General features: G+C 41.8%; 6 protein-coding genes and 1 long non-coding RNA gene across 14 annotated transcripts; 2 read left to right on the top strand and 5 right to left on the bottom strand.

The window, feature by feature from the left end:
- Positions 1-3,022: 3,022 nt before the first annotated feature.
- LOC103992512 (protein ENHANCED DISEASE RESISTANCE 4) lies at positions 3,023-5,678 on the bottom strand. 2 transcript variants are annotated; one of them, XM_065118253.1, is made up of 4 exons: positions 5,177-5,678; positions 4,749-4,941; positions 4,166-4,673; positions 3,023-4,087 (listed from the first exon to the last, which is right to left on the bottom strand). In XM_065118253.1, exons 2-4 carry the CDS (start codon positions 4,924-4,926, stop codon positions 3,229-3,231), a joined length of 1,545 nt encoding a protein of 514 aa, XP_064974325.1. In that variant the 5' UTR covers positions 4,927-4,941; positions 5,177-5,678; the 3' UTR covers positions 3,023-3,228. The 2 variants fall into 2 exon arrangements, with proteins under 2 accessions (XP_064974325.1, XP_009410510.2); XM_009412235.3 differs by having other exon boundaries at positions 3,023-4,673; positions 5,177-5,672.
- A 460-nt stretch (positions 5,679-6,138) lies between these two features.
- On the top strand, positions 6,139-8,237 carry LOC135617726 (mannan endo-1,4-beta-mannosidase 8-like). Its single transcript, XM_065118255.1, has 5 exons — positions 6,139-6,783; positions 6,847-7,041; positions 7,120-7,242; positions 7,317-7,528; positions 7,602-8,237. The coding sequence occupies exons 1-5, from the start codon at positions 6,412-6,414 to the stop codon at positions 7,996-7,998; spliced, it is 1,299 nt and encodes a 432-aa protein (XP_064974327.1). The 5' UTR covers positions 6,139-6,411; the 3' UTR covers positions 7,999-8,237.
- LOC135617725 (serine/threonine-protein kinase STN8, chloroplastic-like) lies at positions 8,209-11,562 on the bottom strand. Its single transcript, XM_065118254.1, has 4 exons — positions 10,915-11,562; positions 10,419-10,592; positions 8,975-9,379; positions 8,209-8,728 (listed from the first exon to the last, which is right to left on the bottom strand). The coding sequence occupies exons 1-4, from the start codon at positions 11,506-11,508 to the stop codon at positions 8,375-8,377; spliced, it is 1,527 nt and encodes a 508-aa protein (XP_064974326.1). The 5' UTR covers positions 11,509-11,562; the 3' UTR covers positions 8,209-8,374.
- A 557-nt stretch (positions 11,563-12,119) lies between these two features.
- Positions 12,120-15,726, bottom strand: LOC103992505 (thioredoxin H4-1). 4 transcript variants are annotated; one of them, XM_065118252.1, is made up of 6 exons: positions 15,582-15,726; positions 14,589-14,755; positions 14,271-14,331; positions 13,585-13,695; positions 13,025-13,147; positions 12,120-12,597 (listed from the first exon to the last, which is right to left on the bottom strand). In XM_065118252.1, the coding sequence occupies exons 3-6, from the start codon at positions 14,289-14,291 to the stop codon at positions 12,424-12,426; spliced, it is 429 nt and encodes a 142-aa protein (XP_064974324.1). In that variant the 5' UTR covers positions 14,292-14,331; positions 14,589-14,755; positions 15,582-15,726; the 3' UTR covers positions 12,120-12,423. The 4 variants fall into 4 exon arrangements, with proteins under 4 accessions (XP_064974324.1, XP_018684566.2, XP_018684567.2 ...); XM_018829021.2 differs by lacking the exon at positions 14,271-14,331; XM_018829022.2 differs by lacking the exon at positions 14,271-14,331 and having other exon boundaries at positions 14,589-14,752.
- A 393-nt stretch (positions 15,727-16,119) lies between these two features.
- Positions 16,120-20,309, top strand: LOC135617724 (uncharacterized). Its single transcript, XR_010488824.1, has 3 exons — positions 16,120-16,298; positions 19,560-19,971; positions 20,041-20,309. It is a non-coding gene; the product is annotated as an uncharacterized LOC135617724 (long non-coding RNA).
- Positions 16,552-27,896, bottom strand: LOC103992508 (probable inactive receptor kinase At5g58300). 4 transcript variants are annotated; one of them, XR_010488823.1, is made up of 7 exons: positions 27,611-27,896; positions 26,934-27,510; positions 26,709-26,842; positions 26,529-26,624; positions 24,249-25,589; positions 22,717-23,385; positions 22,389-22,522 (listed from the first exon to the last, which is right to left on the bottom strand). XR_010488823.1 is itself a non-coding variant. In XM_065118245.1 (3 exons), exons 1-3 carry the CDS (start codon positions 26,186-26,188, stop codon positions 22,778-22,780), a joined length of 1,977 nt encoding a protein of 658 aa, XP_064974317.1. In that variant the 5' UTR covers positions 26,189-26,419; the 3' UTR covers positions 22,554-22,777. The 4 variants fall into 4 exon arrangements, 1 of the variants encoding a protein (XP_064974317.1); XR_010488822.1 differs by lacking the exons at positions 22,389-22,522; positions 26,529-26,624; positions 26,709-26,842; positions 26,934-27,510; positions 27,611-27,896 and adding exons at positions 16,552-16,899; positions 26,161-26,420; XR_010488821.1 differs by lacking the exons at positions 26,529-26,624; positions 26,709-26,842; positions 26,934-27,510; positions 27,611-27,896 and adding an exon at positions 26,161-26,419.
- LOC135617723 (pathogenesis-related genes transcriptional activator PTI6-like) lies at positions 20,561-21,620 on the bottom strand. Its single transcript, XM_065118250.1, has one exon. The coding sequence runs from the start codon at positions 21,618-21,620 to the stop codon at positions 20,874-20,876; it is 747 nt and encodes a 248-aa protein (XP_064974322.1). The 3' UTR covers positions 20,561-20,873.
- Positions 27,897-27,934: the final 38 nt, after the last annotated feature.

Below are 27,934 nucleotides of genomic sequence, written 5' to 3'. Positions count from 1 at the left end.
TTTAGTCTAAATCATTTGATTTTTAAATAGAGATCATAAAAATATTGAACTTTTCAAATATTGATTAAAGTACTTTTTGGACCATATGTATATTTCCTAAATTCTCATCATTTCTTTTTGATTGATTAACAATAATAAAAGCTCTCCTAAAATAATCTAAAATAGTCTCAAACTCATTTATTTACCATGAGTTTTGATGAATTTTTTTTTCATCTTTTTAACTCCTTTGAAAGAGTTTTGATGAATCTCCCAAGTATCTTTAGAGGTGTTGCCAATTGTAATTTTCTCAAAGTTGCCTTCATCTAACCCTTCGTAGATAAGGAAGAACACATTCTTTTTTGTCTTCCTTATGTTATTCAAAAAAAATCTCTTTGGTTTACTGTAAAGATGACATTATCTTAAAGATCCTCATAGCTTTTTTTTAACACTTCCCACTTGTGATCCAAACAAGACCATCATATATGATGCTCTATATTTTTTAGTTGTTTTTTGTAAGGTGAGACATTTGAAGTTAAATGCTATTAGCCATTTCGACTTAGCTTTGATATTACTTTGATAGGAAATAGAAAGGATAAGATAGAGAAAGTCCAAGAGGAAGAATTATGAGATGAAACAAGAGACAAATTAAAATTTTTATTTTTTGAGATAAGTCTTTAAATTTTTTTTTTCATGATAAACTCTTCCATTTATAGGGTCATAGATGAGAGTTTTGTAATTTAATCGTTAAAGCTACTTTCATATACTTTTATTATATGTAATTTATCTAATTTACTAATGATTTATTATTTTCATAATATCCTTTTTCATGGTATTTTTATAATAGTATAGCCTCTCCATTCTCACTAATGATTTGGGGAAGATATCTAGTTTTACTTAGTTCAATCGGGATGTATATTAAGAACTTATTCTATCTTAGATGTTAAAAATACATCGTGTTGAGCTTGAGTTCTATTTCTTATCTAATGATCAATATTGGGACGTATATCTAATACTCAAATTTGATTCTCAAAATAGGTTTTGGAGATAAGAAGAGTATTCGATCTTGACAATCATACTCTAGTTTACTTTTTATAGCTAATATTCCTCTAACCATATAGTTAAGGAAATATTCCTTTCTTATTTTTTTTATAATGTGGCTATCATATGTTAAACTCCATATATGAATGTAAATAGTTTTCATATCATTTACCCTCATTCAAAATTATATTTTTGAATACTTCTAGTGAGCTTTGAAGTGTCATGTCTTTGTTATCTCGATAGGTTAGCTTTTGACGACCTTATCAAAGGTTGTCTGAGTGCTTATATAAATAAACTATCAGGATCATTCAAACTCTTCTCAAAAGCATATTAGGTGAACACTGAGCTTGAGGAGAGCACATCAGGCAACTTGATACTTGATCCGAGAAAGTTGCATTGGGCTACATTTGATGCTTAATATGAGAAAGATGTATAAAGTAACTTAAAATGCTTAGCAATAGAAGGGTTTATTAGACATCTTTAGATACTTAGATCGAGGATGATCCATCAAACAACCTTTAATACTTAGCCCAAGAAGAGTGTCTTGGGCAACCTTTCATATTTAGTTCGTAGATGGTGCATTAGACAACCTTCACTATTTGGCTTGATGTGGATACATCATATGATTTTTAATGCTTAGCATGAGAAGAGTGTGTTAGGTGACCTGTGATGCTTGAATATTATTTTCAAGATTTCATTAGACATTATGAATTTGATAGAGATCAATAGATATGCTGGTTAGTCTCTTCATTGAGTGAGAAATTGACAAGTAAAAAATCATTAAGTAGAACATTAAAGATAGAGAAGTGAAAAGGCCAAAAGATATACAATGTTTATACTCTATTTAGAATTCATTTTGAGGCAAAAGAAGCCCTCACTTGCATTTCAAGTCTTCTTGAGTTTCTTGAGTCTTAGTCTTCAATCTTTCTATTCTTAATTTTGTCTTGTAACACCTTTCTCTTCTCCTCCTCAGATCAGGTATTATGGGTTCTTCATGTAACTTTTATGAGTCTCAATCTCTCAATTGTCGAATGACCGAGGGACCTAAAGTCTAGTCCTTGGATAGCCTAAGGTTGAGAAGAAAGTTATCATCTTCATCTTAGGAGGGGATACTAGTCATTAATCCAAGAGATACATTCAAAATATAAAAAGTTGCTATGAATATAATTCTACCCTCACCCACAAGTTACTAGTGCGCTTTTGTCTCATGTACTCCAATTTGGATAAGTACGAGATGATTATACCTTGATCGAAGATTTGACTTTATATATAGAAATCTTGATATATATGTCGATATATTGGAGGTTGAGCTTTATTCTTACTCCATTCGCTCATCTCGATATACCTTAGAGAATATCATTCTTTTATATGACATTTAACTTATGATTCTATCTTATTATATTCATTAATAATACAATCATATCATTATAACCTAACCCATAACCATTTCCATTTCGAATTTAGTCTAGCTCATTCTTTCGTTGTCTAATATAATTTTCTTTGTAAGAATGAATGGATCCCAAGAAGCTCAAGCATCAAATTTTGAGTCCAACATGACCAAAGCTAAGCCTGTTTTCATTACCATAATTCACCAATTTTTATTTTGTGGATATCGCAATGTAATGTGGTTGTTGAGGAGCTTCAGATGAAGGTAACGTTCCAACAACCACTTATTAGCATGCATTAATGAAGTTTGTCTTAATTTCCTACGTGAATTTACCTCTAATAACCCACTCGATATGTGATAAAATAAAAATTAAATTTTAATCAATAATTATTATATCATGTGGACATCAATAGCGAGACATATTCCTCTCCGTACCTCAAGGATGACAAGACGAAAAATATTTTATTTATATGATAATATATTTTACTCGATTGATTCACTATCAAAAGCTATATTTGGGTCGTGACAATTGAGGTCAACTAATGTTTAATAAAATTATCGGTCACACAACTTGTTGTCTTGAAATTTGGATTGATGACGGCTTTTCACCCAACAAAGTTGCTGTGTCAAACAATTGCAGCAATCAAATAATTCATTGACATCGTCCATCAGCGATATATATGTCTTACATTTCACAACCGCTAGTCAAACCACTCAAATTAAGGTAAAAAACGAAGAGCAGCTGCTTCCCATCTGTCTTAGTCAACCCCAATTACACGGTGGCTGAATCGAAATAGTCAACGAATCTGTTCTCAATCCTTGCTTCAGATTTGATTCCCCGTGTCGTCTCTCCGCATTCCGGGACGAGGCAGTCCGGCGGCTCTTCTGGTTCTTCTTGATGATTCGCCTTCCTCGTGGTACGGAGAGCTGCTTCCTCTTCCTGTAAACTCACTGCCGGCACGGCCTGCCTCCGAAGCCCTGAAGGAATGCGGCACGGTTGATGTGTCTTCGTGTTGCTCGTACAGCAGATCACTGGCGGACTGATACCCCATGAGCCGGTGAAGCCGTGGAGCCGCTATGGAGTTCGCGTCCCTTCCCAATTCTGCCTCGTTGTGCCTCTCCACCTCAGGATGAGCTCGAGCCATGGCAGGAAACGGCAAACTGAGAACTTCATGGCAGCCACCGCACTGCAGCTTATGCGCCCGCCTTCTCGATACGAGGAAGTCTGCTGGGAGTTGGAGCAACTTGGTGCACTTGTCGCAGATGACGAAGGGCGAAGCTCCCGAGACGGGTCGACAATGGCGCTTCGGCTTGTCTTTCGGACCAGACCTCTCCGCCTCATGGCCGTCGTGCTTGTGCAGACTTCCGGACCTCGAAGAACGCGAATGCAAGTCATGGACACTTGCCGCGTGCGGTCGACGCCCTTGCAGACAGCGGGAGCAGGAACAGTAGGCTTGTTGTTCGGAGAAATGCCTCCTTGGGAAGGTGGCATTTCTGGCTTGAGCAGCATCCGCGACGCAGAACTTTGCAAGATGGTCTCTCACTTCATCGATCTTCCTCAAGAGTTCCACTTTATCGTGCAGATGTGTGCTTTCGGGCGCCATCCAGTTGTGCGTGGACTGGAATTCGTCGGAGTCGAACGACGACATCCCTCCAACTTCATCGCTGCCGCATCTGGAAGAGCTGCCATCTCCGATGGCGTCAAAGCTTCGCATCGTACGCGAGCTGTTCCTCTCATTTGATGGATTGGGTGCGAGATACCTGGATTCGAGGTTGGCCTCGGCAGAGGCGGCCTTAAAAGTTCTTCGAGACATAGCCAGATGACGAGCACTGCGTCCATCATCTGAAGAAGAGACACTGCCATCGTACGCAGGGGAGCTCATCGTAGCCGGAGACTTGAGAGCATCGTAGATTCCTTCATCTCGAGCCGTGCCAGCCATGTCTTCTTCCTCTGAGGCACTGCTGTGGCCAACAGAGCGAGAAGATCGCTCCACTTCACTGGCTAAATCGGGCTTCGGAGTGTTCTCGACTTGCTCGTTCTCGTCTTCGACTATGCTAGAAGAAGCTCCACCGGCATCAGAGTCGCCGCCTTCGATTCCTTTGCCACGGCGATCGTCTTCGAGGTCATGCATGGTTGCAGGGGTTGTTGCTCTGACGACCGAAGAGGCCGATCCGGAATCTGAGAAACCATGGTCTGATTGACTCTCAGGATGGTCGACTTGGGGCGATCCTGGGGCGGCATTTTCTGCTGTGTCATCTTGATTCTTTGCTGCAGAGCAAGAAATCTCATCAAAACCAAGCATGAGGAAGGCGTCAATTGATGAGGAAGAGGGGAAGAACGTACCACGAAGTGCGATTCCACATCCCCCACACTGGTATACGGGAACATTAGGGTACTCCACGAGAAGCTTATGGCATTTGGGGCATCTCACCAGCCTCGCCATGGTTGTTCTGTGACTCCAACAACTCACAGAGAGAAGCAAGACAAAGATGATGCCTCCCAAACCCCCATCCTCTCTCATGCACTTTTCTGATTGCTGAGAGAGAAGAGAGCAAACGAAATGAATCAGATGCTACATGCAATCAATATATGAAAACCCAGTGATGTTCTCATCCCCTCTCGATCCAACTCGGTGAATCTACCTGTAGATATGTCAACTGTACCAGATCCATGCATGCTCATAAAGTTTTGACAGGAATCATTCAGTGATTCCACCACATAGAAGAGGGAAAACCAAAGAAGATTAGAACCAACAAATAACGGAAGCTTACCTCTCCAGGTTGGAGGCCTCCATCTCTTTCCTTCCTTCTTCTGTTCCTATCTCCCCTCCATCCTCTTCTTAGCGTATGCCCATCTACAGTGGATTCAGATCAAGCAACTGCCCTTTTCAGGTGGACAACAAGAAGGGTAACAAATGTTTTGGTCATAAGATCTTAAAAGAGAGCCATAAGCGACACCAAATCGACATCTAAGATCGTGTTGTGAACGCTGGTCAACGGAAGAACGTTGAGCCCCCTCCCCTCCTCCCCCGTATGAAATAACGGTGTTGGTGTACGAGAGAGCCAAAAGGGAAGACTTGGAACGATTCGGTGAAGTCCACGCTCGATAATCCCCCGGTTCAAGAAACATGCGTTGACTATTATACCCAAATCAATTCCTGTTTCTTTCGCTGTAAATAATTAGATAGGACGAGACGAGGTGGCGCACATCCGAACCCTTCCTCTTCCTCGTGATTCGGAAGCCATGGGACCTTGCAGCTCACCCCGTCTGTGTCAAGCAGCGTGTCGCAACTAGCTTCATTGGGTCTGAAGGCAACGAGAACGAGCAAGACGGAGACGGTGGCGTCATGCATGAACACCATACGTGTTTGAAAAGTATGTTGGTGCACCGTCAGCCACAGCTAATGGTTGACATGGCCTGGCGAGATCTGTTTAATGAGATGGTCAATCCACAGAGCAGATTTTATTTGAGATCAGAAGGAAGATGACGAAGAGTGCGAAATCGTCAAAGCTCGTGCGGTGACTCGTGGAATAGAGGGAACCACGTCTCGGCCTCACGAGCCCTCCGCCATTGGTTTCTGCATCCGAGACCCACCGGAGGGCCACCCTCTTCCCGTGATATCTCATCACGTCGACGCCACCGATCGGACGGTGTACAGTATCCCCATGTCCGATCATGTGTATTAGAAAAAGGATTAGTTAATTATTAGAATCACAGACGGAGGCATACCCAATTAAATACCATTACCACCAACCCACCGCTTGCTTCGTTGCGCTTGGTCCCACGAACACGCTATACGACCACCTCCGTGGGAACGTCATAAACGCACCTTCCATCCCAACTTACACCGCCGTAGCGGGCGAGCCTCCTTTACCTGCTTGGTGGCTCGGGCAGCGCAGAGGAAGACCGACCCGCCGCGTGTTGTCTCTCGCAATTGGAGCGGATCCGTGAATGGGAGCATCCAACGTTCAACGCATAGGACAGTACAGGACTTGGAGAGGATCCGATGATGGGTAGTGTTCGAGTGGGAACCAACGCACCGTCGGTTCGATCGGTGCTTATAGCCTTGGCCTGGGCTGCTGCTCTGATCCGCTACGGGGCACATGCAATGAGCGGGATGGAGGGCGAGGAGTGGGGAGCGGTAGAGAGGAGGGGCACCCACTTCGTGGTCCAGGGCCGGCCGTTCCTTGTTCATGGCTTCAACACGTACTGGCTGATGGTCTTCGCCGCCGACCCGGCGACTAGGTGCAAGGTCAGCGACGTCTTCAAGGATGCCGCAGCCGCCGGCCTCACCGTCTGCCGGACTTGGGCTTTCAACGACGGCGGGTGGCGGGCTCTCCAGATCTCCCCTTTCGTCTACGACGAAGAGGTCTTCAAGGTACCGGTGACCGACCCTTCGCCACCTGTTCGATGTTGGGTCTAAGCCGATGGATCTCATCAGGGTTTGGATTTCGTGGTGAGCGAGGCAAGAACGCACGGGATGAGATTGATGCTGTCCTTGTGCAACAATTGGGAAGATTACGGAGGGAAGGCACAGTACGTGAGATGGGGCAAGGAAGCCGGCGTGGATTTGTCCGGTGATGACGACTTCTTCTCGGATCCCACTGTCAAAAGCTACTACAAAGCCTTTGTGAAGGTAAAACACAGGTGCAGTTTGGGCTATGAGAAGCTAAGGTAACCGGTTCCGATCACATCCTCTGCTTGCTTGATTTAGACCGTCATCACCAGAGTCAACACGATCACCAATGTGGCGTACAAGGACGATCCCACAATCATGGCGTGGGAGCTCATCAACGAGCCACGCTGCCCCTCGGATCCTTCGGGCGACACGTTGCAGGTTATGCTTTCGTCGACGCTGCTTGCTTCCACGGTGCACTAACCGTGTTCGACGTTTGGTGCTGCTTGTTCCAGGCATGGTTCGAGGAGATGGCGGCGTACGTGAAGTCCATTGATCCGACGCACCTGTTGGAGATTGGCGTGGAAGGTTTCTATGGCCCGTCGACGCCCGAGAGATTGCAGCTGAACCCGAACACCTGTGCAGGCGACGCAGGAACAGATTTCATCAGGAACCATCGAGTTGCAGGCGTCGACTTCGCCTCCGTTCACGTTTACTCTGATACATGGTAGGTCGATACGATTGCTCGACGGAGCCGTAACAGGTAGTGCTACTCGTAGTTAATCGGTGTCCTCTCGAAGGTTGCCAGATCCGGACTCCAACGCGCACCTGCAGTTCGTGAGAGCTTGGATGCATCAGCACATGGACGACGCCGAGAAGTTGCTCGGAATGCCGGTCGTCTTCGGCGAGTTCGGGGTGTCGGTCAAGGATGAGAGGTTCGAGTCCAGGTTCAGGGAGACCTTCATGGAGACGGTCTACGACACCTTGCTGAGCTCCAGGATGAGAAGGGATGTCGGAGGAGGATGCCTGGTTTGGCAGCTCTTTCCGGAGGGAACAGAGCACATGGATGATGGCTACGCCGTGGTCCTCGCCGATTCTCCCTCCACACTGGACATGCTGTCACAGCACTCCAGAAATCTACAGACACACCATTCCAAGGGCAGCTGTGGGAGTTCTGAGCCCCATGAAGAACTCTGAGACTCCAAACTCAGATCCCTGTTGTGATGCTAACTAAAGCATAAAAAGCTCATGATGAGTTACGTAAGTAATACCGTCAGTTGCCATCTTCACCGAAAACCTACTTTCTCCTCGCTGGTGTGCAGATCACAACACACTGTTCATTCTTATCTTGGGTGTCTGATTCACTTCTGTAAATGCCACTGTGTTTGAATTGAGTGCAACATGAAATGAGAGATATGATTGAAGATTGTATTGCAGCTTCAGGTGAACACAATGATGAAGAGTTCATCACAGCAAGTATAAGAAAGGAAAAAAAAGAAGAAGAAATCGATCTATACAGATCTTTTGTAACGAGTAATTATGGGGAAAAGAGAGAGAAAAAAAAAGAGAATAACTATTTGGTAAAGCTTAATTTGGAAAGAGCAGCTGCTGCCTGATCACCACTAAGTAAGAAATATGGGTGCCTCAGAGCAGCAGCAGAAGATAACCGACCTCTTCTTAGAAATCCTCTTTCCGATATCAACTTTGTGGCTAAATCCCAGCCTCGACCAGAATCTAAATCCAGCAACCGCAGGTCCGGGCTCAGGCGAGCGGGAATGGATTCCCGCCATTTGTTGAGATCATAACCAGCTGATTTCAGCTCGGAGTTGAAGTTCTTCAGGCCTGCGCCGGACCTCAAGCTCGGAACTGCCATTTGCATCAGTGTTATTCCGGCTGAGTACATGTCAAATAGATCGGGACTGTTTAGCTACAACAACAAACAAAAGAGGGTGTCAATGTTCATCAGAACCTTCTATGTGCTAGTCAGGAGTGAGATAGAAATCAAATGTCATCATAGAAGAACCCCAATGCATCCGAGTTTGAAGAAGGATGAAACAAATGAAGGTTCACTAAGCATCGAATACGATAAATATCTTTTAATTCCATTTGACAGGTAGACATGTTAAAACCACAGCTAAAAATCAAGCTAACAGAAAGAGAATGAAGAACAGACCTGCCAAAGGATCGGGGAGAGGATGGCGGCAATAGGTTCAGGTGGAGGTCTGGGTGTCTCCTCTGGAAGCACATACAGTTCAGGAGGACAATAATCAGGATCAAGCAAACCACGATCGGGTGTATAGTTTTTGCCGATGCGAAGGTCGGTAGCTGCGCCGAAGTCGATAAGCTTTATCTGTCCCTTCCGTGTCACCACCAAGTTGGAAGGTTTTATGTCTCGATGAACAATCCCGGTATCATGAATCCTCTTGAGAGAAGTTATTATCTGTCGCATGATCTGTTTAATGATGAGGGCACTCCTTTTAACTGAGTCCACTCCTTGGAGGACACGGCCAAACATGATGGACTCTAAATTGAATGGAAAGTTCCTATCCTTAATGTACTCAGCCAAGTTTCGGTCTCCCTAGAACAAGTTGTTAGCAGTGATAAGTAAGACAAAAATAAGTGTCCTAGAAACAATAGCATCCTCCTAAATTTTCTTAATAAGAGATCGGAACGCTAATGAAGAGCAAATTTTTTATTATGTGCATGATGTTCCTTGAACATGAATAGATAGAAATAGGAATAAGATGGATGATATATTTGCAAGCAAGACTTAACTAAAAATTCTACGGTGTTGCTTAAGAAACTATCAAGCATGCATATCGAGAAATGACATGAAGAATAGGACCAATTGCTAATGATGATTGCATAGTTACCAATGGAAGTAAACAAGTGTAAAGAATAATTAATGTTTATCTACAATCACAGTACAATCAGCAAGCCTGCAGAAGCTGCCAATTTGGCGAACGATGAATTAGGTTGTTCTAAACAATTAATTCCATGTTGGACTTGAATCATTCATATATAAATCTTGAAAAAGCAGATACTCATTTGAATTAATTTTCCCGAACAAAAAAATAGACAGAAAAAGATAAGCATGACAAATTATCTTCTAAGACAAGTTAACTTTGTGTGTATTTCTGGGCAGGTTTGCAAGGTGTGATCTCTCCTCCCTTTCTGTAGCCATGCTATTCATATATCCAACTTATGAACTTGCTATGATCTTTGGTCCTTCTTCAATTTCTTTCTTTCTCAAAGAATACTGCAATCAAGATGATTTATAATAACTGCAACAGCGAACGTTTACGTACCAGCTGTCGCAATCAGTCATCAAGTATATTTGAATCCCTCCTCCGGAGCTCGAGTTGATTAATGAAATGGAATCTCAAGTATCAAAGGGTATGACAATGGATTTGTTAGATAAGGTTTCCAAAGCCCAAGTAATTATACACTTTTGCACATAAGCATGTATGTCATCTGGAGTTTCTATCAAACCTATAGTTTGGGAAAGATTATACAGAAAATTAAACCATTTTTGGATTGCTCACACAATTCCAATGATCATAAACGCACATCTATGCATAAACTCAAAAATACAAGTGCTTACTGGATGTTGATACCTCAAATTTCCACACAAGCCATTTGCCCCCTTTGGTGAATTGCGAAGATGTCCTATCAGCAATAAAACTTCCAAGGAACTCAGCGCATGAGTCGGGAGCAGCTCTCGCTACGCGGTAGTTGAACCATTCCTCAAAGTCACCACATTCTTCAGCTCCTTTTATCCCAACCTTAACCTGATAGTAGAAACAACAACATTTTACTTCATAGCCAATGTGCTCATCGATCGCAGTCTAATTGGCATTTCGACAACCACTTAGAAGAACTTGAACTCTAGCTGCAGAAAACAGGAAATTGAATCACAAACTCCTGGACCAGATTTACCACAATTTTCAGCTGTTTGGTACTCCAAATTTAACCTGATACAGAGACTAAAATATTTACTTGTAGCCAATATGCTTATGAAGGGCAATCAAGTATACAGGTAAAGAGCTGAAGAAAGCAGGGAAAGGATTGAAGATCATGTCGTTTGGGCAAAGTTTCAAACAGGTTGCTTGCCTTCTTCAAAATGACCTTCTCCTTGTACTTCTGCTCCAGCTTCGCTCTCCTTCCTCTTCGCGCCACTCCATCTTCCACATCACTACCATTCTTCTCCACTATGGCACCGTAGTATACGATTCCAAAGGATCCTTCCCCCAACTTATCCCCCACAACAAAATCACTCATCTTGAGGTTCCTCTTCCCCAGCAAGCTGTCGATACCCAGCTGCAACGGGGCAAGAACATAAGCATCCACAGCTCCTACGAGAACCCCTGGCCTTACAGTCAGGTAGACCCAGCACAGCCCCACGAAAGCCAGGATCTCCGACCTCTCTATCTCTGGCAATCCTGCAACAACTCTCTGGAACTGAACAAAGCCATACTGCAGGTAGGGAAACAGTGGGCTGGAGACATCCAGGTGAAGGCCGTTCACCACAAAATCGTCAGGAAGAACAACGCCTCCGATCATGGCATTGCACCTTCCTGCGACTTGCCTGGATGGCTTGGGAGGCGGGCTCAGCTGGCTCAGGGAGGTGTACTTGGAAGAAGGGAGCCAGGGGAAGGGGTGATTCTTACCGAGAGAGGTTGCAGTCGGAGGAGGGAGAGAAGCCATGGCTCACAACAGGCGGAAATGCCTGCGTTGGCGGCATAAGGATTTGACGAGGCAGCGGCAGAGGTCGGACTTCCTCCACGTGTGGACCGTAAGGTTATCCGCCACCGAACGTTTTGTAGGGTGCGGCGAAACAAAAAGTGCCACGTAAGCTGGATCATATGGTAATTTACTCTAAATAATTTTCACTAATTGATTTTTATGAGATGATATCCCTCCATTAATAATTTATCCAAAAAATATAAATAAAAAAAATATTTGATTATTAAATCAAATCAATTGATCCGATTCGATCTTCTATCTTTTTATTCTCCTCAGTCACAAATAATTTAAAAATGTTCTAATTTAATTTTAAAAATATTTAAAAATTGAAGTTCATGAAAAAAAAATGGTTTTAGATAATTTTTTTTAATAGAGGAACACCATATGGTAAAAACTAAATATTCGAGAATTTTCTAGTAAATTACTCCAGATATATATTTTTTGTTTTGGTTTATGGGCCATCCATGCAAGCCTCAAACATACCACTAACAATTAGCATATACATTGTCATGGATTCCAAACACAACTACCAACATTGAGTGTGTCTACCATCACCACAAACAACACTGATCTTTCACCTCACAGTGCACATCATGTCTTTATTGCAGCATCTTCCATAGCCATTTGTTTTTTACATTCATTTTTTGGTGCATTACAACACTCAGAAAGTTGATACAATTGCTTGATAGATCTCAAGGGAGCCCGACAAGTGGTTGACGAAGACATCTAACAACCATCACAAGATAAAATCTCAGGTTATTGTATCATCGACCAGTACTGATGTATCCTATTTGTTTGGTCTCTGCTAGAATGCAAACAACAATATGATGTCAATTATGTTTTGTGGTCAGGGCAAATGGCACAACACTTGATACGCTAATGTAGGTCTGACTCGTGTGATCTCTCGTGGTTAATGGATCCATTAACAAACTCAATTAATTTCTTCTCGAGCTCCATATTTTCTGAACCGACGAGCTTGTCCAACTTCTGCCCATCCTCGAGGAAAAAGAATGTTGGAGTTGCTTGGATATCCCATGATGCCGAAAAATCCTGTCAAGAACCAAACAGTCTTATACCAATTTTATGTGCTCTTTTTTCCGATCTATGACTGGCATTAGGTATAAAACTTGGAATAGTTCAACCAATATGAAGCACGCTATTGAGATATTTCTATTAAGAACTGATTAATGTTTCCCATTTATCAATTATATGTAGCAAATAGATAAGAAGCATTTTTAATTAAATAAACTGATGATAATGTTGGAATTCTAAATTTTAATCACCAAAGACAAAAATATGCATGAAGAGACTTCATGCAAAAAAATCAGCTAGACAAGAAGCAATAAGACCACATCAGAGAACACATCAAACTGATTTAAATGGCACAGTAGGCGATCATTGAATTTTTACAAAAACACCACTGTTTTCACCAATTGAAAAAAAAATAAAGATACTTAAAATGAAGGAAAGTACTCACTGAGAGTTGATCGACATCAATTGCCAAGAAAATAAATGTAGGGTATTTTGCAGATAGTTCGGCAAAAAAAGGTGCAATCACTCGACACGGATCACACCAAGCAGAGCTGAAATTCACTATGACCTGTCAACAGTAAATAAAACTACATGGCATGAGATGATCAGGAATTAAAGAAAACCAGCAAAGTAACAGTAGTTGGATTAAAAAGATAACATTTGCATCTCTCTTTATCAACATGAGAGACTGATGCAAGAGGATCTATCTTTTAATTGTAAACTGTGGTTTTATTAGGCCATAACATCCAAGTGCTTGCTAGCATCCGTTGTCCTTTATTTGTCTGATGATGTCTAATAGAATAGTTTTAGGAATTCAATCGAGGGATACAGCAATGATGTTCTCGCATATAAATAACACTTTAAAAAACACAACAAAAACAACAAGGCAATCCTTGTTACAAGCCCCAGGATTTATCTTGGAACAAAAACAATGATGACACAATAACATTGGTCAAGATATACTATATATGCACCAGGGTGGTTATGAGTAATTAGACTACTTACCATCTTGCCATCCTTCTTTGCTTCTGATATCTTTTCATCCCATTGCTCTTTATTAAATATCTTATCAACATTTGCTCCATAGAATATCCCATCATCAATTACAGCTGCTTTCTTAAACACAGAAATTATGTTATAAGTGGCTTCAACAAGGCTATCAGGAAACAACAACCATATTGCTTCAAGTACTGAGAATAATAATTCCATATTGACTAAAGTCAATCATACTTTCTAGTTTCTAAACATATAGTAAAAGTTTGATTGCGTTTAAAACAGCGTCAATGGACCAAACTATTATATCATGCTCACACACACACAGATAGCTAGAAAAAACCAGAAATTCTAGCTTCAATATCATCTTCAAAACCACAAGTATTGTCATTTCTAGTTTTAGATCTACTTATGTGTGGCACTTGCAAGCTTTATTTAGTGTTTTTATTCCATCATCAACATGACAAATTTAAGTAAAACACTTAAGTTGTGCATAAAATAGCTAGAAAGCTAAAATTGAACTCTGTTTTTTTTATTAAACTCTAAAATAAAAAAAAGAAACACATAGGAAAACAAAAGAGCCATGCAAGTTGACATAGTAAATCAAACAAAAACCATAAATTCCTTAACATATTGAACTCCTTTTTTATTAAACTCTAAAATAAAGTTGACATATTGTTGTAGTAAGAAACACTAACCTTTTCCATGCAATTACCCATTCTATTCAATAGTATAAGACAATGGGTTCACTTATTTTTGCTGTAAAAAAAAAGAGCACATTCATTAGAAAATGAAAAAAACAACTTAATGCACGAAAGTGGTAGCATGTTCTAGTGATCCATCTAGGCCATAAGAAATTGGCCTAATTAATAAAAAAAGAAGCCATACAGGTAATCAGCAACAAAAGAAATCACACCAAGTAATTTTCAAATATAATTGAGTAGGATAATTTATCTATCATAGTCCACGTGTGAGGACAAAATTAAGCTGTGGATGAGTTCTGAATGTTATATTACCTCGTTATTTGCAGACCCAAAAGAGAATACTAGTAACACTCTCTGCTTACTGTAAATATTTCTAATGTACCATGCCTTCATTCTGAATGGGTCATTCTTCCGTGGGTCAATTCCTACTCTCTTTTTCTTGCATGTCTTCTTGGCTACCGAACGATGGTCTAGTTCTTCTATAATAAAGATCCAATCAGACATTTGCAGGTCCAATGAAAGAAAAATCATATATATTTTTTTCAAATACTGTAGAAATAGAATGACCATGAAAACATATGCATTATAGAATCCTACACCTGTCGTGCTACAGTTCTTGCAGGTATAACATGTATTTAGCATCCACTTATGACTAATATTATCCCATGTACCTATGATGGCATACATGATGCGACACAATTAATTCTTAATATACTTATGCGGGCCAGTCGGTTTTCATATCATTTATCATGCTAACCATCACTCAGATAGCAAACAACAACATGGAAGATAAAACCCCTTTCTATTAAAATAATATAATCCCTAGAACAGTAGCAGATTACTTGGAGATAGACCTTCAATGAACAGGAGAAAATGTTCCTTCGTCAAACCTTACAATTGATGCCAATTATGATTAAGATGAGCTATTACATTTTCAATATTAAGAAGAGGAGTTTACCAAAAACCGAGAATATGCACCATTCTCTGATTTCTAGCAAACAAATCGAGTACAGACTAAATTTATTCAAGAGAAGGACATCCCACAAAGACCAATCATGTAATAGTTCAATTACTCATCACAACATTCCAGGTCCTATAATAAGAAACTATAAGAATCATTGATTGCTGTTGGATATAATCCAAAAAGTTTGAAATTTGAAAAGTAGATCTAATGTTCTCGAACGATTAGGCCAGGAAGAAGAGCTTTTGATTAAGATATAGTCATGCAATAGAGCTTTCAAGAAATACATGAGAGCCCTAATCAGAAGAAAACATGCCAGATCCAGACCAATACAAACATATAACCTTTCGAAGGAGCCTCGTCTTGTCAGCCAAATGATGAGAACACGAGGACTAGCCGGAAGAGGGAAACAGGGGTTTTGGGTGAGACATGAAGGCCGGCAATGGCGATTCCGAGGGTATCGGCAATCACAAAGAACTTATGGGCATGGCCGCGGTATATATATATATATATATATATATATATATATATATATATATATATATATATATATATATATATATAGATGAGGATTACGAGGAAACGAGATCATGAAATGACATAATTGCCCCTTCCTCGCACCATTAATATATTAGAAGGGGGTTAATTTGGTCTTTATATTGATTTGGGCTTTGATTTAGGACCAAATAATGGATCTTAACTATGCTTTCGTCAATCTTATCGGATCGAGCTACGCACTAGATGTATACCCGATAACAAGAACAAATGAGATGCGAATCAGAATCCGCCCCTCTAGATTTATACCCGATAACGAGAACAAAGGCGATGCGGATCAGAATCCGCCCCTTCCTACATATATTTATACCCGATAACGTGTAGAAATCCAATACTATCGCTCGTTCTCCCTTTCTCGCCTCCAAATCCGGACCCCTTCCCCTTGCCGCCTTCCCCGGCCGAGTACGCCATGTCTAACCCTACGGCTGCCTCTGGATCCCGGCTTCGCGCTGGCGCATGCTCGTCCCCTCAGAGACCACTTGCCTCGATTTTTCATCCTTCATTAGGTACATGTTCCCAGTCTTCTGGAGTGGTTGTGTTGATCTTGCTTATTTAGATCCTTTTGCGATGTAGTTTTTATTGCAGTTCTGTTCGATGTATCATGAGAGTATACACCTTTGTGTGTGGATGCGGCAATTTTTTGAGGTCTTTGGCTGTTCTGAAGGTCTAATGAATAACCTAATTCGAATATTCACCATTACATCTGCTATTTGAGGTACTATTTTGCTCCCTACACTGAAGGAAAAGGATGAAGAAGGATGTTATTTAGTGAAGATGTAACTAATAGATTAAGGTGTCTTCAAGATCATTCTGATCTTACTTACTGGCTTAGCTTTATGCAAGAATAAATCTCACCACAAGCTAGCTGGAATAATTTTATAACACTTTATGTCGGCAAATTCATGACATTCTTCCCCTACATATGCCTGTTCAAATTTGCTTTGACATGGAGTGGATATTTGGTCGGACACCATTGTGCTCGAACTCTGCATCATGTGCATGCTAATGTTTACTTGCCTTCATTTAAGCACTTCAATATGCAATCAACTGCTTTACCTCCAGCCTATAAGACACCTGCATTTTCCTCTTCCCATTTGCACAGACTCTCTGTAAACATGTTAATAGACAACTATTCAAATTCAAAAATGTTCTAACAAAAATGATAGTTGGTTTTATTGGTTGCAATTATTTGGGAAACTTATTAGCTCAAATTTAAGTATACTGATTGACAGAGAAATACAATCATGTATATATAGTTGTGCAATACAAAGTTAAGTATTACATTTTTTTAGCTTTGTCTTTATCTTCATATGTTGACGATGTCCATAATCTTGAGAGAGTAGTCTTAGGGTTCTTATTGTACAATCATGTATGTATACTTGTGCAATACAAAGTTAAGTATTACATTTTTTTTAACATGTCTTTATCATCATATGTTAACTTCATATTTTTCCATCTGTATTCGTGTTCTTATTGTAGAACTTTTGTTTAATCTCGTTCTCGATCATTTGATCAAGTTCAAGTGTGGAGTCCGTGATGTATCATATGAAAGTACATCATTTTGCCTTTGGATCTCATGAGTCATGAGTATACTTTGTTTGTTTTCTTATACACCCTTGGGTTTCTAGGGTGAAATGAAAATGTATGATTTGTGAAAGTTGCCGCCAGGGAGTGCCTTCTCATATACTGGTACCATACCTGTCTCTAGGCAGACTTATACATACGGTGCACAATCCCATGTCAGTGTGCGATATGGGTGACTATGACAAAATGTAAAAATCTTGAGAAATTAAAGCAAAATGACAAATAAAAACAGAAATACCATTCTAGCATGCCGCTTTACCCACAAAAAGAAAGAAAAATGACGAGAAAAGCTACAAGGAGAAAACAAAAAAGAAAATGACAAAAACAACATGAAACGGGCCCATGTACAGTCTGTTCAATGGGAAAACAAGTGAGAAGATGAAAAGCAGAAAATATTTTCATGGTGTGGGTTGATGATGGTTTGCATTCGTTGGGGGGATTGTGGTGGACACCTGCTGGTGCCCAGATCTATTGAGATTTTGAAGGTTTTCTCTTTGTGGCTTTTGTTAAGAAATGGAGAGAGCTTAGCTAGCCAGTGGAAGGGGAGAGGCTGGTCAGTGTTGTTTGTGGAAGAGATGATGCTGGGAGGTGGTTGGTTATGTCCTGTTTATAAATAAACATAAAAAGGAGCTTTAGTTCTACCAGTATGTACACCAAGACCCTGATTCACTGGAAAAGGCTGCTCTGCAACTGATAAGTGTGGAGATGGAGTATGGTCTGGTGAATCACCAATATATAGCAGAATGGAAATACTTGGTTGTTGCAGCTGGTAAAACCTTTCACCATTTTTACCAGCTTCTTGACCATCATTCCCATCATAATACCCTACATACTTAATCAAAATGATTTGCCATGAATTGTGGAAGCATCCCAAATTTAGATAAGTGAAGAACTTTTTTTTTTTTCTTTTTACATGATTTTTAGTAAGCTATCTATGGCAAATTGCCAATATGTGTAAATAAGGCATTAGCCTATTCCTATGTAACACATGATAAACAGTATTTTGAGCGACTTAATGAATGTGGAATCACCCTAGTTATTTGAGATTGTCGATGGAGGAAAACAGCTAATTCATTCAGCATAAATTGGAGTTGTGAAATATGGTCCAAAAAATGGTTTGCTTATGAGGTCATAAAATGTGTTAAGATAGACTGTGATGTATGACTTGAAGAAAAGACATGAATGATTAATTCACAAGTAGGATTTGCATATGAATTCCCGAGGAATCATAGTTCTCCATTGAAGTGTATACAATTGTGCATGAGAATGGATCATGAGGAATCGATGTACATTGTGCAATGACTAGGAAAAATCTTTTTCAACCGTGGATAATCGACATCCACTTATTTGACGGTTGTTCCTTTGGTTTCTGTGTGTAACGTCTTTTTTAGGTTGGAAAATATACTTTCATGTAGCTAATCAAAATTATGCTCAGCAAAGGTCGAACTTGATATCCGTCCCTATTATTCCACATTCTCAGTAGGAAGGTTAAGTAGTTGACACCAAGGTAATATCAACATGGATCTTCGTGGAACACTCACTAAGGACCTTCTTGTGACGCATTCCATCCAAACAGATGCAAGAACTAAATACTCCTAATCAACCAAACTATTTTATGGGTATGGAAATTCTTCATATAGCAAGGCTTTTCTTCCATAAGCTAAGAAACAAATGGATGAATCTTTTGGCTTATATATAGAAGGGCTTCTTTTAGAAAGAAAGGCCTCATCAATTTGACTAAACTTTTCCCTAATGCTGCTTCAATCCATGGTAATCGCATGTTGTAGAAGCATGTTATTAGTGGACTTGCTTTAAATGTCATGGCCATGTGATTTCGGAAACTGCAAAACCTTATTTGAAACATCTACTCCGAAATTTTTTTTCTCCCTTCTTCTTTACTAGTTTCATCTTGGGAATGTCATGTCTGTATTATTATCTCAAATGGGACCATGATTGGTACTAGTTCATTAAGTGAATGATCATTTCAAACTTTTAACTCCTATCGAAATGAGATTAATCAGTGAAGTTATCTACTGATCTGTATATCATGCAATCTACCTAACACTCTCTCTGCCTTTCACATCATCAACTAGCTCATAAATAGACATCAAAATTCAATTACTTTCATAGAACATGAGACCTGATTTGGTCTAACTGCATCTCGTTTCATGCTTACTGCCCAGGAACAGTAGTATTGGACGGGGGAGAAAAGTCTTCTTTGTGAAACTACAAGTACTGTAACACAGTGGTCCTCTTCCGAAGCTTTACAAGAAACATGCACATCGTTGTGGTTCAGGAACCCCTTTCAACTTTGTGAATCGCCAATGCTTTTCGAGTGGTGGGTTCTGCTGCTGTTGCTTGATTATTTCTTCAGTCCAAGTCCGTGAATGTGCTGCAAAAGAGAGGACGCTTTGGGCCTACCCACATGACTTGCTTGAGCGAGGCCAAGCGGCGCCTTCTCCGGCAAGCATGCCTGCGGCGATGCGGCTTCTTCCGAGTTCCCATCTCAGTTCACTTATGGTTGGTGTGCCATTTACTTTCCCTCCTCCCACTCCTCCGCAGTACAACTTTTCTCCAGAAGATGTTGGCTTCCAGGTTACGTCTCCGACATGTACCCTTATTATTGTCTGCGACAAGGCTGACCCCTTCTCTTAATCTTTTCAGCACAGAGAGATCTATCGTTTGTCGTCCCCAGATGTACCTAATGAACGATATAGATTTGCTGCTGCTGCTGCTGCTGCTGCTGCAGATTTGTCACCATCTTCGACGACAACACAGTACTATTTGATACATTCCCCTAGATTGGGCTTATTTAACCCCATTCAGATCCTTGGTCTAAAGCTTAGTTGATGATCTGTATAAATTTCCTGATGTAAATATATTTTCATTGAGACAATATTACTATCTTATTTCAACACTTTTTTATTATATCATCTAATATTATTATTTGGCTGGTGCATATCAGCAGGGTGGAAACACGCAAGAATAAATGGGGCCACGGGATACCTACCCAATCATGATGGGTCCGGCGAGATCGCAGCCACCGGGGTGGCATTACAAGTATCTCGCCACATGTCGCTCTTACACCTTCCCCTTTGCCCCCACATGGTCTACTTTTCTCCACGTGCCCGTTGACCCGATACGTGACCCTCAGAAAAGTCGCGTGCCCAATTTATTTCTACCATTTCAACCTTCAATCCATTATTTTCTCACATGCCATTCTCAAAAATAAGAAAATACAAGAAAAAATCACCAGCAAACAAGCAAAACTGTGACACGTCACAAGCTTAGATTCCAAGAAAAGCTCCATCTACTCTACGCTCACTCTCTCTTTCACGCTTCACTCAAATAACTGCTCCTCCATGTTTTGTTCCCCGAACATGACAAAAACAAAAACATTAATAGTACATAAAAATAATTTAAGCTATAAGCAACTCGTGAAAGGACGACACTACCCCTGTGAACAATACTGCCCGGGACCCGTAACAGTCCTTCCGCTAGGAGAAATCCTCGGCGTCGAAGTCGCCGAACTCCGCCTGCAACAATCGCCGCGTCGGTCGACAGTACTCCGTGAAGAATAGCGGGGACGCGTCAGCTCCGAACCCGAAGGGGTCGACTTCCTCGTTGCCGGTATAGTCGAACGGCGCCCACTCGTCGCCGTAATGGAGCACTGACGTCGGAGAGGAGCGCGCCCCGGTCACGCCGTCGCCGCCTCCTCCACTGACTTCGCACTTCGCTTCTTCTTCCTCGGTCGTCTGTGCCGCCGGTCTCGCGGCCGGGAAGTTGGTCACCGCCTTCGAGCCTTTCAGCCGCACGGCGGCCATGTCATACACCGTGGCCGCCTCCTCGGCCGTGTCGAACGTCCCGAGCCAGACCCGCTTCCGCTGGCGCGGGTCGCGGATCTCGGCGGCCCATCGGCCCCACGGCCGCCGCCGCACCCCGCGGAACTTCCTCCTCCCGCTCTCCCCTCCTCTCGCCGCCGTCTCCTTCCTCGTCACCGCCGCCCTCCGCCGCGGCACGGGAACCACCTCGATCCCGATCTCGTGCACCTGCCGCCTAACAAGCCGGCGGGCGCCACACTCTCCGTCACTCGACGACGAATCGGTAGCATCCACATCATCGAAGTGGATCCGGACGACCCTCTTACGGTATTCTGATCCCCGGTAAGCCGCTCTCTTCGGCAGGATCGTCTTCCTCGTCTTGACGACGTGCTCAGAAAACTTCAACTCCTCCCGGCGATCCATCGCAGACCGAACCTCTCTCTCTCTCTCTCTCTATATCTCTACAAGCCGCAAATCATCCCAAAAAGGAAGAGCAAAGCCATGGATTCCGATTCGACCAAAAAGAGGGACACTCGTTTCTCCTCCTCCTTTCCACTCACACAAACCTCTTAAAACATGAAAAGACGGATGTGGAGTCGGATCAAAAGGGTAGGGTTTTAGCGAGGGGTTTGCGTCTCGATCCAACGCGGGAAAAAAAGTGACGGGGAAGGGGGGGCGTCATTTAAGCTTTTTACCCAACATCCAACCACCGTCTTCCTCTGTGTCGTTTTGATATTACCATTTTGTCCTCGCACAGCTGGCTTCCGATCACAAGCGTCAGGCTCCCGCAACGGACGGCTCCGATTACATCGATGTGATCTCGCACCATTTTGGCACCCAAAATATGTTGGCAAGCGATGAGCCGTCCGATGGGCAACCAACGGTGACGGCTAGCTAGCTTTGGTCAAAACACGCTTAGCTCTTTCTTTTGTTTTTCGAAAGACGCACGTGATCGCGACACCTGTCTTAGTCCGCAAAATAAGAAAAAGGAGACCGCAGCAGTACGAGATTCGCGTTTGACTGCTTCTCTCCCATTAATCAGTTGGGAGGTCTTCTTTCTGATCAAAGATAAACCAACATATGTGCATGTGATACCATTAATGACAATTTGACTTACTGGAATAATTGATTTAAGTCTAATTACTAATCTAAAACGTTTAAACTCAAGTTAACGAGAATACACTCATCAAATACTTAAATACTAAGTTTTCGACTAACCTCAAATACTAACTCAGACTTTGACCAGGCGTTGACCAACTATAGCTGGTTCATGCAAATGCCTTGTATTGGTGAGATAAGAGGATCAACTGCATAAGGAGAGGTTCCTACTTGTAGGAGAAAAATATCAAGCACATGTTCATGGCATGAAAAGGATAAATTGAATGGCTAAAAATCGACAACATAGCATACAAGTAAATGTAAAAACAATTAGAGATTAGCTTGGAGCAAACTTGGGCATGCAAGAAATCTATCAATTTTGAACAATAAATGACTTGCAGAATAAGATCTGTTGCCATACCTAACGTATAAATGGGCTGCATTGTGCTTCATGTGCCTGCTTGTGGCGTTTGGACACACTATCATCTTGGCTTCTCGGAGGATGGTCTGTTCTCCGAGTCGGAGTGCTGAATGTCCTCGATCATTCTGATCACCTCCTCCATTTTCGGTCGTTGATCTGGAGCTTTTGAAACACATGCCATCGCAATCTGAAGCATCTGAACCATTTCTTCCTCGACGTGCGGATACCTCATCAACTCTACATCAAAAACTTCAGCAGTCCACTCTTCTCGAACCACAGATTGGACCCATCTTGGTAGATCAGCAACATCATCACGTCCTGGAGACTGAAGTGGAGCTTTTCCCGTGAGCATCTCAAGTAGCAAGACACCAAAGCTGTAGACATCAGATTTCTGGGTATATTTTCTAGTCTCGATGACTTCGGGTGCACGGTAGCCCACTACAATTCTGGATGGGGTTGCTGCAGAGTTCATGAGTGGTGCAAGGCCATAATCACAGACACAAGCATCAAGTTCCTGAGTCAGGAGTATGTTATTGGATTTAATATCTCCATGAATGAACTTTCCACTGCCATCAATGTGAATGCAACCGATGCCACGTGCTGCTCCAAGAGAAACCTTTATCCTCGACTCCCAGTCCAAGGGAGTTTTTCCAGCTCCCCCCTTATTCCCTGCCATTGAAATCAGGCAAAGCTATCAGGATATATATCCCAAATAAACAAACTTCACATGTACTAAGAGTGATAGATGTAATTTATGATACTTCGAGGCTAAAACAGAGCGACTTTGCTCCAATTCATCTCATACAGAATGCTGCCTACCAAGGAGTAAGAATTCATTCGGAATCTAGTAGAGACGGACTTCAGAACAAACTATACTAGGAGACATTTTAATTGATCTTATTAGAATTTTAATAAAGATCATAGCCAAATAATATGGGCAAGTAGCAAAGAGTACAATTTATCTTCTTTAGCTAGAACTTTTGCCTTACATTGCCAAACTACCATAAAATGAAAACCTATTCAGTCCTTTTGTCTCTAGTAAACTTGAAGTACATTTTGGAAGTTCTGGGTTTGGATGCTGGAGACATGGACCCCCTTGATAAGGTTGTTAATTTGTTTCTGGAACATGTTGTAAGATGCCTACATATGAGGTCTTATGTCTTCTTGACTTGAAAACTCGAGAATTCAGTGGAAACAATCATCATCTTGACTTGAAAGACAACGCACATATCTTTTGTGCCACATCTATGTTGCCATATGCAAGATAAGGCGAGACCATTAAATACTTTAGTTTAAGACTATATTGAAAATTAATTACCAACTTTATTGGCAATGATGTTTAATTGCTGCAGATGAAACACATGTCTACTTACAAAGCCTCCAAGTTTTGCAATTCCATGTCCAGAACATCATCCATTAATGCCTAATATATTTAACTGCCTATAATTACATCAATAGTTATTCCTGATGGTAATGCCTTCAATGACTTAGTTGCATGACAACAGAAGAAATGTAGAGTTTGTGAAACATACCATGCAAGAGGGAGGATAAATTGCCAGAAGGGAAATAATCATATATTAGAAGCTTCTCATCCTTGGAGTAGTAATAAGCTCTAAGTGGCAATACATTGGGGTGTGGCCTGACACTTCCTATCATTTCCATCTGCTGTTCAAACTCTCTCTTTCCGATGATTACTTCCTTCAACCTCTTCACTACAACTGTTGTACCATCTTCTAGAACAGCTTTATATGTGGTCCCATGACTTCCCTTCCCAAGAACTTCAGCAGAAGCTCTTAACAAATCTTCCAAATCAAAATTATAAGAACATCCCTCAAAGAAAACCAATTTATTCTTCTCGGCCTCTTGAACACTACTGCTGTACTCCTCCTTAGGTTTCTCGCTTCTTCCACCAAGAGAACCCTTGCCTTTTGATTCACCACTGCCTTGCCTACGTTTCCTCTTGGAAAAGCATACCAAAATTAAAACAATGAGTAGAAGCAGAAGAGCTGATCCACCAGCAGCAATTGCAATGATGACTCCCGTACTTATTTTTTTCCAAAAGCTTCTTTTGGGTTTTGTAGGGGCTTCTGCTGGGAAGGGTGGAGAGGAGGGAGGAACTCCAAAGCATTGGGCTAAAGGAGTCCCACAGAGGAAAGGGTTACCCAAGAAAGACTCCACTGGGAACTTTTGAAGTGAAATTGGTATGGGGCCACTGAGGTTGTTATAACTCAGATTCAGACGTCTAAGCTTGCGCAGTTGAAGGTTAGGGATGGGTCCAGAAAGAGAATTGTTCTGGAGAAACAATGCGGTAAGAAGAGTAAGGTTTTGGACTGTCAATGGAATTTCACCGACGAACAAATTATAGGAGAGATCAAGAAATGTTAGGTTGGAAGAGAGCAAATCAGGTACAATTCCAGATAAATTATTATGTTGAAGGTACAAAGAATGCAAAGAAGGAATTGATGGGACATCTGGAGCAAGATTTAGAATAAGGCGGTTGGACCGAAGACTTAAGACTTCAAGGGCATCAAGTTTCCCAAGTGTATCAGAAGGAATCGAGCCAAAAAGGCCAACCGCTGGCAGCCGGAGAGTATGGACACGGGTCTTATCAGGTGTGCAAGTGACTCCAACCCAAGATGAACATATGGGGTTCTGGGAACTCCAGTTCAGTTTCCGGCCATGAGGGACTGAGGCAGCAAAGGCCAGGAGTGCTTCCTCATCAGAACTTAAGTCAGCAGTGGTAAGTGGTGGAAGGTATAACATGAGGTAAATAAAAGGAAGTGCTATGAAAAGCATAGAGTGACCCATTGGTAATAGTAAAAGAATGCAATGAACAATTTCCAGATTGTGCTTTAAGAGGCTATAATGTCCATCTGCACAGGAAAAAGAAGAAACAAAAGAAAGGGTAAGTACATGCCAATGACCTTAGCAACATGCAAGAAGAAGATGCTTGTAAGTGCTTTCTTCATCCAATAATTGTGAAAGGGAAAGTTGGGAGAAGATAGTGATAACATTCATCAATGATAAAAAGCAACAGACCCTCCTTTAACAGGAATAAGAATCTTCCTGGTGTTTACAAAATTCAAATTTCTCATCTTGCCACAAACCAAATTTCATCTACAAATTGGAAAGCAATCCAATGTTTCTGCAAGACTTTAATGATGACATCAACCACTTATTTCCTAGTAGCTGCTTCGAAGTGGACCACTTCGAGTGGCAGGCCTCTCCTAAAGGAGGCATGGTTTCTCATAATCTCATTTTCTATTACTTTCCTATACCTACAAAAAAATTACATGCTTGCGTTAACTGCTAAGCTGCTGCAATCTTTCCAAAGATTAACAACACGAGACTTGCACAAGAACCAAGATTTTTGAAGAGGATGAAAAAAACACCATTTTTTGTTTAAGAGAAAGAGCACTCGAGAGACTGAAGAAGCTCACCTACCTATAGCTAATGCAACCCACCACCACATTCTAATACACTGAAGTGGAACAGTACAAAAGGATCGCCTATCAAAAGAGACGACCTCTATACTTTTGAGACTCTAACCAAAGAAAAGGCAGAATCGAATTCATCTTTTCTCTTTATCTCCCTTTACCAACCAAGGACAAAAGGTTGAAGCTTTGGAGCAGGAAGACACTGAGGCAAGTATTCGGTGGCTGAACATTAGACAGCCTGGTGCAAGTTAGACCCACCCACTAAAGGACAGCACATAGATAAACAACTACTGAAAGGCATCCCGGAAGTATATGCTCGATTAAACCACTCATTCCAACTAAAAGAAACGCCAAAGATGTTGTTGCAGATCTCACCTGATTCAAAGAGGACAACCTTGGCTCCTCATATCCATCGATATTGGTCCAAGGATCCATCAATGCAGCTGCGGAAAGCTAAACTTCAAGAAATCCCTAAACAAGGGAAAGAAGGTTAAGTTAAAAAGAAGAGACTGTCGGCTAAAATCATGAATGTCAAACACTGAATAGGGAAATTACCTGCCATAGACCGTAGAGATTCGAACTTTCTCTGCACTAGAAATTGACAGCAGCTTCCGAGAGATGCAAGAAACCGAGATCCTACGGGGAACAAAAAGGCATTCTCCGACGAATTCGTCTCCAGGTGTCCAAAACTGCAGTTTCGGCTTACGAAACCAGAGTAATCGACGCGGAACTCGCGGCGACGAAGAAGAAGAGCGATTTCGAGGTCTTCAAGTCGGATACCTTGAGGCTCCACCGGAGCCCGCAGAGGAAACGAAGCTCCCCACCTCGAATGCCGTCGCCACGAGATGTCGGAATCGGACCGCCGAACCGTCAAAGCCCCGTCGCAGCTTGCGCCGATGCTGATTCCGAGAGAGAGAGAGAAAGAGAGAGAGAGAGAGAGAGAGAGAGCGAGAGGGGGAAGTGGCGGAGAATATAGGAAATGCGTTCGGGAGATATTTCTGAGAAAACCCTTTAACTTTAACTATATTTATCGACCGTTGGATTCTTGCATTTACGTACCTAACATTGACATTTTTGTTTCTCAAAGTCCCTATCATTAGCAATATAAAGGCGACGAATATATGCGTAAAAGCTCACATCAAAGATAATATTTTTAAATGTACTCCCTCAGAAAAAGCGTGGAAGGTCCAAAGGACCTGCAGGTGTCAAAGTCACGCAGATGTCGAGATTTACGCGAAAGGACACTATGCGCAGCAGCAGCACAGTCTCTTACCGGTTCGACACTACCCTTCCCGCCACCCCCCTTCCGATTGGATCGTGATGCGGCGCCCGCGCCTTGCTCGATCAAGAGTTTTCACTTTAAGCCAAATTAAGAGAGAGAGAGAGTGTGTGTCAAAATTTTCATCACTCTGGCGCCACACTTGGTGATCAAAATTTTGGAAAACAAAATTCCTGACCTGTTTCGCAGATGCTGGCACAGCAGAAAATGTTTTAACCACTTGTTCTTGCATGTTCTCTCGTCTGAATATTCGGAATTGGTGAGGTCTTGATCACGTCAAACCAGCTTGTATCAAGTGGGGCCTTCCGCAAAAGATTCCTTCCTTGTAAATACTAAACAACGCGTTTGCTTTCACGCCTGAGAGGAGGTAAGGCAAGATTCCCTCACCAACATCAAATCACATGATGAAGATACGTAGATTCTGTTAGCACAACATTATATCCTTCATGCACCGGACCAGACACGCAAGCGTCCATCACCAGCAGCACATCACATGATAAAA

The sequence above is a fragment of the Musa acuminata genome, chromosome BXJ2-7 (assembly GCF_036884655.1).
Source record: "Musa acuminata AAA Group cultivar baxijiao chromosome BXJ2-7, Cavendish_Baxijiao_AAA, whole genome shotgun sequence".
NCBI lineage: Eukaryota > Viridiplantae > Streptophyta > Magnoliopsida > Zingiberales > Musaceae > Musa > Musa acuminata.
This window is presented reverse-complemented; position numbering and strand designations above follow the sequence as displayed.